Source organism: Cucumis sativus, chromosome 5, assembly GCF_000004075.3.
Source record: "Cucumis sativus cultivar 9930 chromosome 5, Cucumber_9930_V3, whole genome shotgun sequence".
Classification (NCBI taxonomy): Eukaryota; Viridiplantae; Streptophyta; class Magnoliopsida; order Cucurbitales; family Cucurbitaceae; genus Cucumis; species Cucumis sativus.
The window spans coordinates 17,982,688-17,997,490 of NC_026659.2; the positions used below are offsets into that span (position 1 = coordinate 17,982,688).

At 32.4% G+C, this 14,803-nt stretch overlaps 1 protein-coding gene and 1 long non-coding RNA gene across 2 annotated transcripts; both read left to right on the plus strand.

Moving 5' to 3' along the window:
* The first annotated feature begins 249 nt into the window (after positions 1–249).
* Positions 250–718, plus strand: LOC116403996. Its single transcript, XR_004216935.1, has 2 exons — positions 250–436; positions 568–718. It is a non-coding gene; the product is annotated as an uncharacterized LOC116403996 (long non-coding RNA).
* A 9,474-nt stretch (positions 719–10,192) lies between these two features.
* On the plus strand, positions 10,193–11,040 carry LOC101217585 (FCS-Like Zinc finger 6). The gene is made up of 2 exons (XM_004140270.3): positions 10,193–10,515; positions 10,616–11,040. Exons 1-2 carry the CDS (start codon positions 10,262–10,264, stop codon positions 10,785–10,787), a joined length of 426 nt encoding a protein of 141 aa, XP_004140318.1. The 5' UTR covers positions 10,193–10,261; the 3' UTR covers positions 10,788–11,040.
* The last annotated feature ends 3,763 nt before the right edge of the window (positions 11,041–14,803 follow it).

The following is a 14,803-nucleotide window of genomic DNA, read 5'->3' on the forward strand; positions in this document are numbered from 1 at the left end:
CATCGGAGATATGTCATTTTATGGAGTCATACAAGAGATATGGGAACTGAATTATAATACGTTTAATGTTCCTGTGTTTAAATGTGATTGGGTTCAAAACAATGGCGGTGTTCGGATTGATGAACTTGGCTATGTTTTAGTTGATTTGAATAGAGTAGGACACAAGTCAGACTCCTTCATACTAGCAAGTCAAGCAAAACAAGTTTTTTATGTTGAGGATCCAAGCGATGTTAGATGGTCAGTTGTGCTTACTCCACCACAAAGAGACTTTGAAGATAGATATAACAACGATGAACTTGGTGATACAATACTACAGTGTGAAGGAATACCCAATGGTATGCCAGATGTTGACTTAAATAATGACTTGGATGACAACATCTTAACATACGTACGAGCAGATTGTGAAGGCACATGGATACCTACATAATATTATAAGGTTTAGTTTTACTGTTCTCAAACTAATAGTATCATTCGTTTATTATGCTCATTCATCTCAATTAATTGATCAGTTTTTTTTTTTAAAAAACTTGTATACTATGCTAATTGTTTCTTCATTTTGATTGGCAGCCTTTGATTCATACATCACATGGATAACTTTAGTGATGAAGAAGCTGGTGTTGAAAATGAAACCCCAAAGCAGATATGTAGACCACGAGGACCAACTATTATGTTCGATGTCACTCGCATTAGAAGTTTGGGAGAGAAGAAGGTGGTGATGTACAATGAAGACGGAGTACCCATTGGTGAGAATGGAGCAAAGTTGAAGTCTTTCATAGGATCTGCGACACATTATCATGTCCCGATCACATATTCATCTTGGAAAAGTGTGCCGGTAGAGCTGAAAGATAAAATATTCAGTACGGTTGAGGCATATATATAATTTTAATGTGCTTATATTGATAATGTTCATGATGTATACTTTATTAATCACTTTTAAATATTTAGGCCGCATTCGTCATTGATCCAAGATCTAGGAAAAATATTATCCAAACTGCTGGCATTTCGTTTCGTCAGTTTAAGTGTTGGCTAACAACAAAATATATTATGCCACATAAGGATGAACCACAACTCCTACAAGTTCCACCAGAAAAGTATTCATTCATTGATCAACATCATTGGGCAGAATTTGTAAGGTCTAGATTGTGTGAAACTTTTCAGATATGTTACTTTCTCAATAACAAATATATTTGTAAGGTTTAGATTGTGTGTTACTTTCTCACTAACCATATTTTTGAAAAATAGGAAAAAAGACTTCTGCAACAAGATAAACGATCTAAGAACAAGTATAACCATAGGATTTCGAGGAAGGGTTATGCCAATCTTATCGAGGAAATGGTAAGAACTAATTTATTATAAGTTTATCAAACTTTATCAAAGGTTGTTCTAATCTTATTATGGAATTGAAATGTAGAAAAAGAAAGGTTCAAATCAACAAGAGTTGGATCGAGCCATCATGTAGAAGAAGGCTCGAGTTAACAAAAAAGGGGAGTATGAGAACGACGACGTTCAACAAGTTGTTCATAAAATTGTAAGACTTTTTGTATATTGAACATTTGAACTAGATTGGTTTTGTTTACACATTTCTATAACGTAGATTGGTTTTTGTTTTAGGATGAGATTTCAATGAATACGTCTTCATCGTCTCAAAAAGGACACTCTTCTAACGATGTGTTAACCCAAGCATTGGGTACAAAAGAGCATCACGGTCGTGTTCGTGGGGTCGGTGGGTATGTTACTCCTACCAATTACTTTCATTCTGTAAAAAAGACATCTAAACGTGAGGATGAGATTATACTTGAGAATGAAGAACTTCGAAGGTGTGTAAGCGAATTAGAAGCACATATCCACTCAAACTTGTCTAGACCATTATCTGGACATGGTAGCTGTTCGAAGCCAAATATCTTAGAAGAGAGTGACTCGATGAAAATAATCAAAGGGAAGAGTAAGTTGATGGATACAATCGAAGGGAAAGAGGTGGAGGAGATAAATGTAAATGACGACAAAGTAGAGTTGGACATCTTTAAGGTATGCAATCGATCCTCTAATAAACTCAAATTCTTGAATTAGGAGAATCGTATTGAAAGTGAATGTTTTTCTTGAATTAGGAGAGAGCCTTAATAAAAATGCCTAAGGAAAGAGAGGTTGTCTGTGAATCGACGTCAGTTTTGCCAATGGGAATGAAGTTGATTCTCAGATACGCTGAGAAGATAATGGAGAAAGATTCTAGTATCACTATTCCACTACCTGTTGGGATTTTTGGTGTTAGTCGAAAGACTTCTGTTCTCCGAGAGGACATCATTGATCTTTGTAACATGAATGAGGTCAAAACATTTACATTGGTGGCCTATATGACGTAAGTCAATTTCATTTCTTTAGATCTAAATTTATGTATCTCGTTTACAAGTTTATAATATTTTGTAGGTACTTGTATTCATCTGTTCTTGGTTCGAAGGAAAATATACAGTACGTCTTTGTAGATCCATCCCTCACCTCTGCCGGACACTCGCAAGAATCTCGAGTTCGAAACTTATGCAGTAGATTGATGGTCTCAAAGATTAACGAAATAGTTCTTGCTCCTTTTAATCCTGGGTAAGTCAAGTTATTTTATTACTTGCATTGCAAAAAACTAGTACTAATATTTTGTATAATTAGGGGTCATTGGGCACTGCTGGCCATAAATGCGTATGATGATACAGTATTTTACCTCGACTCACTAAGGACAACATCGAAGTCAACTATAAGATACGTCACTGACACGTAAGTTAATCTAGTATTTCATTTAGTGTTGATTCTTATATGCATGTACACAATATTTAAACTATTTGTTCAATCTTATCTTGTCAAAACAGAGCAATAGCGATGTTTCAGCCACAAAAGAACATTAAAAAAAAGTAGAAAACAAATGTTATGGCGAACAGTAAAGGCAAGTATCAACTTTTAAAGTCATTATATTTTTGTAGACTACTAGCAATTAGGATTACTTTGTTATTCAAATTTGTTGCTTTTATATAGTGTCCACTACAAGTCGGGAGTACTGAGTGTGGATACTACGTCATGAGGTATTTGAGAGAAATTGTGACTAGGGGAAGCATTGTCATATCCGATGCGGTATGTTATATATCAAACTATTGGTTTTGTGAGTTAATTGGTTTATTTGTATAGTCAGTTAATTCATTTAATTTATTTTGCATGTTTATATATAGATTGATACACGAAGATCATACTCACAGGCAGAACTAGACGAGGTGCGAGTTGAGTTAGCTGACTTTTTGGGTTCTTACATATGACTATGACCAATATTTTGTGATTCTGAAGTAGGAAATTTTTTGTTGTGCCGTTTCTTTATGACCTTAAATTTTATGTATAGAAACTTTATAATTCTTTTGAATTGTTCATATGAGGAGGAGGAGGAGGAGGAGGAGGAGGAGGAGGGGAGGGGGGGGGGGGGGGGGTTCATTCGTATATACTTTTGATTATTGTTATAGCTAGCATGTTTTGTGACTTTGTAAGTTGATTTGGATTCATGCCAATGTAATGTCATATGAAATCTAATGTAAAGCCTATTTCATTATGTATATGTAAAGTCTTGGAATTGAATATATATGGTGAATGGTTTTACTTATATATTTTTTAGATTTGAAACTATATTTGATAAATATCAAATATCTATGAAACTGTTGCTGGACAATTACAGGACAATCATCTTTCCATTACAGCATAATTCAATTACAAATTCTTTTTTTAAAAAAATTAAAAAATGTTTGACGGTTTTAAAATGTCATGAACAATTGCAAGCTTGATGGTTTTAAACTATCATGAACAATTGCATTTTTGACGGTTGACAAATGTCAAGAACAATTACATTCTTGACAGTTTTAAAATGTCATGAATATTAAAATTCTTGACGGGTTTAAAATGTCATAAATTAGTTCATCCTTGACGGTTTTAAAATGTCATAAACAATACCAGTCTTGACGGTTCTAAAACGTCATGAACATAAGTATATTTGACGTTTATAAAACATCAACGTTCACTATTCTTGACGTTTAATCAACCGTCAAGAACTTTGCCTTTCTTGACGCTGGCTTCAACGACGTTTTTAAAACCGTCAAGAGAGTCGTCTCTTGACAATTTAAAAACGTCAAGAGAGCCTGTTTTTGTAGTAGTGGCATATAATCATTTTTACCATGAAATCATATCAATTTACATTTCGCATAAAGCATCATCTCGCATAAACTCACATTAGTCACAGTCATTCCTTTCGTCAAGGATCCCGAATCGTTCTCTACGTTTGGTCTCATTACCTCACATTTAGACTACTATATCAACAACATCTGAGAACATACAGATTCGTCCTTGTTGTTCAAGTCTCCTAACATAACGCATTCTTTTTCTACATTTGTTGGCTTCACTCCACCATGCAGGCCTTTTCTACATGGATGTCTTTAACTTTATGTGCACATAACAGTTAGCTCATTCAAGGAAGCAACTAATGGTTTGAAAACCATTTCATAATCATTTAAATTGCAATCATCAAATTAAACTTTAAACGTTATAAAACAAGCTTGAAATCATATAAATACTTTAAAAGAAAAGATCACTTTGAAAGAAAGCATTCACAAATACTTAGCCTTACAACCGAAAATCTCTTATTCTTCTTCTTTCTCGCATAGCCTTCTCGCAAAACCAAAATAGCAACACTTAAACACTTCAAAATTTTCCTAAAATCTTCCTTACTTAATGACCCAAATTCAGTATTTATACTACTATTTAACTTGGATTAGTCATCCTCAAATCCTTGTCCAATTATTATTGCTACTCAAAAGGTCTTGATTGGGGGCCCAAACCCAAGTTCAGGAATATCAGTTCTGCTTCCTCAACTTCTTCCTCCCCTTACGACCACCATGCACACATTACGGGGGTTAGTCAACTTAGGGATAGCCTTGAAAATGATAACTGCATGATTAAAGAATAAAGACCTAAGAAATGAGGAGCGGGATCGACTAGTGGCAAACCTTGATCGACAAATAGTAGACCTGATAGACAAAAGGATGAAACAATTCAAAGAATGGAAGAAAACTATGCACGGTAAATGGAACAGATGAGGAAGATGATCGATGATATAAGTCGACAACATAGAGGCTTGTGAACACTTGGGGTACGTACTTTTCAACATTTAATTTATTTGATTCTACGTCTGTGATATTCTAACTATATTTTTATTTCATTTGTAGGTTTTGTATTTTTTATGTGGCGTTCGCAACTATTGAATATCTATAAGATAGATGTAGGTTTTTCTTTTACTTTAATGTAATTGTTTTTAAACATTTTGAACATATTATTTGTGCGTTTTGAACATGTATATATTGTATTTGATTTATTATAATGTAATTTCTTAAGTTTTATAACATATTGCACATTATGTTTCTTGCCAAACGAGAAACCTAGAACAATATTTAACAATAACAACAACAAAATAATAAAATAAATAATTTTAAAAAATAAAATTAAGGTTTTGTCGACGCACACGCTTCATCGGCATAGGGCACCTTCCCCGATGTCTTGGCCATGAGTTGGGGAAAGGTTTTTGCTAATGCGATGTCAGTGTTAGCTACCTGACGTGCGTCACTCACGTCGACGTTAGCTTTTTAACGACGTTCTTCTTCGGTCAGTAAGTCATGCGTTAGCGTTTAGGGTTCGCCGATGTGGCCCTTGCCCAACGTCGACCAATGTTTTCTCGAAGTTGTTGTCGACGTCTCAAAGTGCGCGCGATAATGCCTTTGTTGATGTCTTCTTCGTCCTTCACCGACGTGTTTGTGCGTCAGCCATTCCCTTGTTTCTTGTAGTAATAACTAATGTATCTAATTTGAGCATTTAAATTATCAATTATGTGAAATTAAATCTAGCATCTATTGTTTATAAATATTGTACATTGTTGTGCCTTCCAAAGAATAACTTCAATGTATAAGTTAATGATAACTTACTATTGTCTGAATCCATGTTGTATCTTTAAGTTTATTTCTCCAAGCAATAATGTATAAGCATATTTATTTTGTAGTTGTAACATATGCCTTCGTTTCTCTTCATTTGCATGCTACGGCTATAATCAAGTTTAATAGACTCAAATTCTTTGATTGGTGTGAATAAATCTGATTCCATCTTGGCGTTTTGAATCTTTATTTGGCATTCTTAAGTGAGAAACCTATTGCACTTACTTTTGCTAGCAGGGATGAGGATACATCATTCTATAAAGCTTAGGAAAGATCAAATAGATTGAGTCCTAATGTTTATGTGAATGATTGTAGCAAACAATATCAAGTCCACATTACAATACTAAAAATGCTAAGAATTCTATTAAAATTTATGGAAAATATGATGAGAAAGCGCATTGTTTTGACTCATTTGCTAAATTCCTAGAAAGTCATGGTATATGTGCTCAATACACAATGCTAGGAACATATATCACAATTTGTGCTGTAGAAAGGCGTAATTGTACATTAATGAATATAGTTAGAAGCATGTTAATTAATTCGTCTTTACCTGCGGATGTATACATTAAGAACTGCTCAATATGTATTAAACAGAGTTCCTAGTAAGTTAGTTCCAAAGACACCTTTCGAATTGTGGACAAGAAGGAAACCTAGTTTAAGGCGCCTACATGTTTGGGAAAGTAAGAATTTATAATCCACATGAAAAGAAAGTGGATTCAATAACAAGTAGTGGTTTCTTCATCGGTTATCCAAAAAAATCAAAAGGGTATTGATTTTATTGTTCTAAAATCACCATATGAAAATAGTTGAAACTGGAAATGTAAGGCGTGTATTGAGAATGTCATAATTAGTGGAAGCTTGGAACCACGTAATTAAAGTGGAATTTTAAGAAGTTAGGGTGGAAATTTCTTCATCTATAACTTCTTCTCATGTTGTTGTTCATGTAGTTGTTGACTATGTTAACAATTAAATGAAGAACAATTTAATGGTCAAACACCACATAACGATGTTATAACAAATGAACCTGTAACTGAGAGACCATAAGAAATAGAGTTAAGAGTACCTATAAGACAAAGAAGATCAACTATTTTTTGATGACTACGTGGTTTATTTGCATGAGCCAGAATTTGACTTAAGTAATAATAATCCAGTTTTGTTTTCATACGTCGTTAAAGAAGATAATTCTGCCAAATGGTTAGATGTTATGAAAAAAGAATCAAAATCAATTAATGATAATGAAGTCTAGGACCTTGTAGGATTGCCTAAAGAAAGTAAAAGAATTGAGTGTAAATGTGTCTTTAAGACCAAACGTGACTCAAATGGCAATATCGAACGACACAAGGCTAGACTTTTTGCTAAGGGTTATACTCGAAAAGATGACATTAACTACAAAGAGACTCATTAAGAATTTTTATGGTTTTAGTAGCTCATTATGATTTAAAGTTTTCATCAAATGGATGTGAAAATTGTCCTTCTAAATGAAAATTTAGATGAAGAAGTGTTCATGGATAAACCAAAAGGTTTTATGGTTAAAGGAAAGAAACATACGGTGTGTAAATTAAAGAGATCAATAGAACCTTAGACACCATCCATCACAATGGTCATCTCACTGCCTCATTCAAGTAGTTCACTCTTTTCCATCAAGAAACTTACTTTGGCTAAAAGAGGTCAAGGTATGTGATTCTATAAGTAAATTTAATTTGTTAAAATCATGTAGTTCAAAGATCTTTAACATTTATTGTTTTATAGAATAATGTTAGAGTTTTATTATGTAATCATGAAAATAAAACTTGCAATCCAACCTAATCGAAAAGGGTCGAGTGGGATATGTACATACAAAATCGACTCGAGACAAGCCAAATCATTTTAGAAGAAAAATTTCGCCCACCCATCCCGTTACATCTCACATATTTATAAAAGATATAAAAAAAAATAAATATGACTAATCCTTATTTAAAATGAAGGTGGAATCTTCCAAATTTACAATTATATTGACAAATGGAGGTATGTTTTAATATCATAATTTTCTTAACCTAATACCTAAAGTTAAAATGTTAACAATGTTAAGTTGTAGAATATTAGAACTCAACCTAACAAACTATGTGTAGAAGACGTGGAATTTAAAATAAAATAATAATAATAATAATAATAATAATAATAAAATTTATTAAACCCTACACGTAAATTTAACGGGAGAGAGTAAAGGGAAACATTAATTGAAAAATGAGGTCATTTATGGTATATTTATAGTTTAAAGAAGGTGTTACCTTTGAGAAAAAGCAATGAATGATTATGAAGGTTTTGTCTATTTGTGTGTGTTGACATGTACAAGACATTCCACGTGGCCCAATCAGATCCATTAAAAGTGACCGCTGGCGTTGGAGACCCGAAAGTGCATACAAGCATCCAATTGTTCTCTCTCCATAATTTTGGATGGATGACCAAATCAAATACAAATAGGCCCCAAAATGAATCAATATAATAAACACATTTTTAGTCTTTTTTCCCACTTGCAATTCTTTTTTATATTTCTTTGTTTTGGTGCCATCTTAATTCTATAGTTTACTTTTTTTTTCTTTTTTTTCTTTTAAATATATACATATTAGTCGTTATTGTTACAATTTTATTCATTATAAAAATAGTTATATGAATCATGTATGACTTCAAATAGTTGTTGCAACTATTTGGTATTCATGACTAACTTCAACAAATTACATTTATATGAAAATAGTGAAATAATTGAGAAAGAAATATTTATTGTTATTTTATTCAAAACTTACATTCATATATTTATTGATCATTTGGGCTGTTTAAGACACCAAAGTTTTAGAGGGAGAGAGGAGATAAGCAAATGTAGATATATTCATATCTCCATGCATCGTTGTCGATCGAGTAAGGAGAGGAGAAATAAAACAATATATATATATATATATATATATTTGCTAAAACGTTTTCTTTAACTTTTGACTCTCCAAAACCAAAATTGTTATATAATTAATTGGTCATTAACCTTCTGACAGTTGGTTTCCTCCTCCCCACTTCTATATATACAGTCTCATTCTTCACCTAGAAAAACTCGAAAAAAATCTCCCAATTTCTTACTCTCCCCCAAAAAAAATCACTTTATATGTATCGAGCAACATAGTATCCTATTAAGTGTTTGTGAATTCCAATTGGTTTCGGTGCAAAACTAATTGAAGACCTGAGGCTATTTTATCTTAGAAATGACTAATCTATCTCTCCACTTCTATGTATACACTCAATAGGACACTATGTTGCTCTATATCCCCACTATGTTGCTCTATATCCCCACTTCAATAATATATACAGTCACATTCTTCACCTAAAAAAACACAGAGAAATCTCCCAATTTCTTACTCTAAAAAAAAATCACTTTCTATATATCGAGCAATATAGTGTTCTATTGAGTGTTTGTGAATTCCAATTAGTTTCGGTGCAAAATTGATTAAGGACCAAAGACTGTTTTATCTTGGAGATACGAGGTTATCAAATTGTTTGCACAAAGAAAGCAGAGCTGTGAAACGTCTTAAAGAAAGCGTGATCCACCAATCAATCGTCTATTAACCTGTTTTATGTCTTGCAGTTTTCGTTTGACTAAACAAACGATGAATTTATCAAACTGTTTGCACAAATAAAGCAGAGCAGCGAAACGTCTTAAAGAGAGTGTGATTCGCGACTACAATTTCCATTCGACCAGATGATTTAATCACTTGTTGTTCTGATTAGTACGTGAGACTATTTGGTGAACAGACCGAGAGATATATCGTACTAGATATATGCCTAAAGTACACTTTTTTTTTAAAAAAAATCTTAGGATGTTATTATGATTTCATAAAATGCATAGCTCAAAATTATGTAAACATTGTAATTTATTATTTTATTTAGTCATCCTAAGTTGAATGTTTATAAATTTCCTTAATTTTTGGTTTAAAAATTTAGAATATAGAGTTTAGGTTTGATATTAATGAAAGAAATAAAAAAAAAGAATTCATGTTAAAACATTACAATAACAAAAAAACTAAGTTACATTGTTTATATATTTATTTTTTGTTAGAAAATGGAAAAGGAAGAAAATAATGAAAGGAGTTGACGTGTATTCCCCAAATATTTAGAAATTAGAACTGGTCGTCACCATCAGCCACAGCGTACGGTCTAGATTCACTCCTCACTCTCTGCTTCTCTTTTTTATCCACTTTCTCCTCCCTTCCTTCTTTCCCCCACCTCTCTCACCCCATTTTCTCTCTCCCACCATGCCCCCGCCCAACTGCCTTCCCATCAAGAGAACCACTACCCAGAAGGAGATCCTCTTCGACCTCGGAGGCGCTGCCGTCTCTGAACTCGATATCCCTACCTCTTCCCTCTTCGATCACCGTCTTCTCTCCATGCTCTCTCCCAGAAACATTCGAAGGCATTCCGATGAGTTTCCTTGGTCATCTCACTACCTCCGTGCTTGCTGCCTCTGCCAACGCCGCCTCCTCGCCGGCCGAGATATTTACATGTACAAGTAAGTGAAAATCACTTTAAGAACCTATTAATTTGATGGATACTCTGGTGGAATCTTTTGAGTGATTGATGCGATTTCTGGTGTTTTCATGTGGAATCAGGGGAGAAAGCGCTTTTTGCAGTGCAGAGTGCCGGCAACAGCAGATGAATCAAGACGAGGCTAAGGAAAAATGTTTGACGGCGTCGAAGAAAGGATCGACGGCCGTCGCATCAGCTCCGACCGCCGTAGCAAAAGTGTCTGCTATGAATGGTGAGACTGTAGCCGCCGTGTAGCCGCCGTATATCACTTCAGATTGAAAAGTAGGCGCCACCGCTTCAGCTTTTCTATCAACGCATATTAATATAAAACTATATTTAGATATAATATGTTGGAGTCTTAGATATAATTTTGGAGCTGCTGTATGTGAATATTTCCTCTAATTCAAATATATGGTTTAAATGTAATGTTAAATATGTTCAAATTTGACAAATCACTTAAAACCTTATATCATATCAAAATAAATCCGTTTAATCTTCATTTTCACTCCATTACATTTTTTTTATATTTCGAATCCTTATGTGAGAGAGGGAGTGTATTCGAAACTATACTATACATATTTAAGTTGACACCCTCACAAGAACACAGTAGCGAAACAAAATGAATGAATGTGGTTAAAAACATAAAATATTTATCTATTAGTTTATTAATGTATTTTTAAAAAAAAAAAATTGGTTCAAAAATCTCTATCTGTATCGATTTTTAAAATTAAGATGTCTACATTTTTTAAATGGTACTAATTGTCATTTCATTTTCAAAACAAGAGCCTATTTAAACCGACCAAACTCAAATCAATCGATTTTTTCTTTTTAATTTAAAAAATATTTGTTTAGTTGAATTGATGGACGGTTTTGGTTTTGCAGTTTTGCTCCAAACATGGAAATTTTATATTTTGTTGGGTAGGTGTTCCAATAGGATCTTCCATGCCTACACATAGCTCAACTGGATTGATTGCACATTAGTGTGTTCGTGTCCGGATATTTAGTGGACACCTACGAACACTTGCTAGTTCAAAAAATGCATTTGACATACATAGAATATTTGTTAAGTAGACTAAAAAGAAGACACATTTATGACAATAATAATAACTTTTGAACGTTGAATACATCAAACTAAGTCTTTTAAGTATATAAATGTATCAATGCATTTACTATGATTTTTTTTTATTATAAAGATGGTATGTATTTTTTAAATGTAACTTTTTTAATAAACGTGTCTTTATCATGTCATATCCTAGCTTGATTTTTAAAAAATAGTGTCTACGTTTGTGTCTCATATTTGTGTTCGTGCTTCTTAAATGTAAGATATGGACAATTGGTGTGTTGTTATTTATCATGTTTCACATAAGCGTAATATGTGTCTCCATGCTCCATGGTGCAACTTTATGTCCATCCCAAGTTATTTGTTTGGATTGTCTGTTTATCTATTAGTCTAAGAGGGTCGAGCTTCTCTTGGGGGTCTTAAGCGACCTTTTTCCTTAGAACTATTTTCCTTTAGTATGTTTGCAATATTCCTTTCTATTTGGTTGCTTATATATCATTATTTCATTTATCTTGTTTTTCTTTGTTTGTTTGTGTTTTGACTTTGGGTTGTGAAGTTTTTTCCCCTTTTAACTTCTTAACGCTTCATTTATATATATATATTTACGTAGAATAGTCAAATTCTTGATAAATTTTGAAAAACAAAAAGAAGTCTTAGCTTAAAAAACTACGACCTCTTTTCTTAACTATTTGGTTTTTGAAAGTTAAGTTTATAAACAATCCTTCTATTTGGCGATAATTTCTTTACTATATTCTTTACTTTCTAGTAATGTTTCAAATAACCCAGCCAAGTTCTAAAACTAAAAAGTTCAAATTAAAAATGAAAAATTGTGGCCTCATTCGGTAACTATTTGGTTTTTTCTCTTCTCTTGTTTTAATTTAAGAATATTTCATTCACATTTCTTACAATGACTTGCATATTTTATAAGTACAATGGTTGAATTTTTAGTTGAATTCCAAAAGTAAAAACAAGTCTTTGAAGGATACTTTTTTGTAATTTTCAAATTCTACCTAGGTTTTTAAACCATGAAAAATTGCATCAAATGATAAAAACATTAAAAAAAAAAAACAGCTCATGACACATATTTTTTGCATATTGCGAATATGGCAAAATTAGTGATATCAAACACTATTAGACGATAATCATAGGGCTATCGAAGAGCTATCAAACGGTAATCATAGGGTTATCGACTTTTAAATTTGCTACTTTTACAATTTAGAAAATATACTGACATGGATCCTATTATCATAAAAAAAAATCTAGTTTTGCAAGGGTCCCCTTACACCATTGATGAAGAGAAGATACCAAAAGAATAAATTTTGACGTGGATCAAAAGTAGGGCCTATAGGTTTAATTTTTTAAAAAAACAACAACAGTAACAGAATGATTATCAAACGAGACCTATCAAAATGATTATCAAACGAGACCTATGTTTATTTAGTTTGGAATTTGATTAATAATTAAACTTTTCTACTCAAGAAATATGAAAACTGTGATGAGAAATTGAGAGAAAATTAGAAGCACAAATTTTAAAAGAAATGAAAAAAAAAAACTAACAAATTAGCATACTTTTTTTTGTTTTCAAACCTCGGCTTGATTTAAAACTAGGTAGAAAGTAGAGAAAAAAGCAAAAACTTATAGGTGGAAGGAATTAATTTCATAAACTAAAACAAAAACAAAAATGAAATGGTTAACAAATCAATTTTGTTCTTAATATTTTTCTTCCATATTCAACATTTAAAATTTTTTATTATAACTTTTAATGAAAGATATAAAATTGATTTTTTAAATAAAATCTTCTAAGTTTGTGGAAGGATTGTTCAAGAAAACTTCCTCCTAAAAATTTGTTTATAATTGCTTTGAATATATTATCTTCAAATTTTAGATTCAGATTCCAAGTGATGCTTTAGGTAGCTTTCAAGAACTCAACACTACTCAAATTTGTCCAAGAATTGACCTTTGGTGCTATTGTTTAGAAGTTGAACTCCTTCCTCAACTCCTTTTAGTCTTTTGAGAGATTTTTTTAATTGAAATTACTCAAATGGCACTAGTGATTTTGAAGAACTTCTCCATCAAAGTTTGGTTTATGTAGAGATCCTTGCATAACTTCCAATTGACACATTCTCCTTACATGTCTAACCTCTTGACACCTCCTACTTGCAACCTATCAAGTGTTTACATGAATATGGATTTCACTCCCATCTCTTGGCATGACACTTAACTTCCCTTCCACCTCATGCTAAAAGTGTCTTTGACTTTAGACTTTGCTTTTGCTGCCAACATTAATAACTAGTCACCCTTCTTCCCATTTCTTTACTCAAGGCTACCATGACATGTTAATTATGACACGAAAACAATGACGCATCATCTATGTCATTTAAACCATGAAACCAAAATGTCATTTATAACCACACTTCTGATCCAATCCCTTCTTACCTAAGGTAACTATGATTACTTTTAATAGACTTTTAGAAATCCTAAGATTGAGGGTTTACATATGTTGTATCGATGTTTTTGGCTTCTTAGTCATTTTTGTGCCTTACAGATTTGTCGCCTTTTTTGGTTTATTCGTTGCTCGACTCCTTTTGTATGTGAGTTGCTTTCCTTGCCTTGGTTGGTATTTATGTGTTTGGATGAGTTTTTGTTAGGGTTGGCTAAATATGTGTAAGAACTAATCTTTGCATAAATAATTAGTGTTTTTGTGGATCAAAGTTTTTGTCAAGATTTAAAACTTGGTTATGTGAAACATGAAGAACAATCAAAGGGTGAAAGTGAGTGAAATGTTTGGCAACATGTATTTGATTGTGGAAAGCTTTGATCATTTAACTCACTATACAAACGTCAAAGGCTACAACCCACAATGAGAAATATAAAAAATGTGGTGTGATTAATCGGCATGGAACGCGTATAATATGTTTGAAAAACAAATCGATTGAAACGATTGTTTAGATTTGACTATTTTAAATTTAGGTAGCCAAATCTAAACAATTTTTTCAGTATTTTTTTACACAATTGTTTATGTATATTCGGTACATGATAGTTTATATTCGATCATGTAAATTTGACTATTGTTTTTATACGATCAATATACGTTGAACACAATCAAAAAATCTAAACGACTTTTTTTTCTCTTCAAGATCGTTTATATTTGGTAGATGATTTTGAACAACCAACACTTTGAAATTTTTTTTTTTTAAAATGTAGATCTTTT

What these genes read in the sequence shown, in the direction of transcription:
- LOC101217585 (XM_004140270.3), top strand. Translation starts at nt 10,262, where the DNA reads ATGCCCCCGCCCAACTGCCTTCCCATCAAGAGAACCACTACCCAGAAG. An exon ending in CGAGATATTTACATGTACAA is followed by an intron (nt 10,516 to 10,615) that starts GTAAGTGAAAAT and finishes ATGTGGAATCAG; the next exon opens with GGGAGAAAGCGCTTTTTGCA.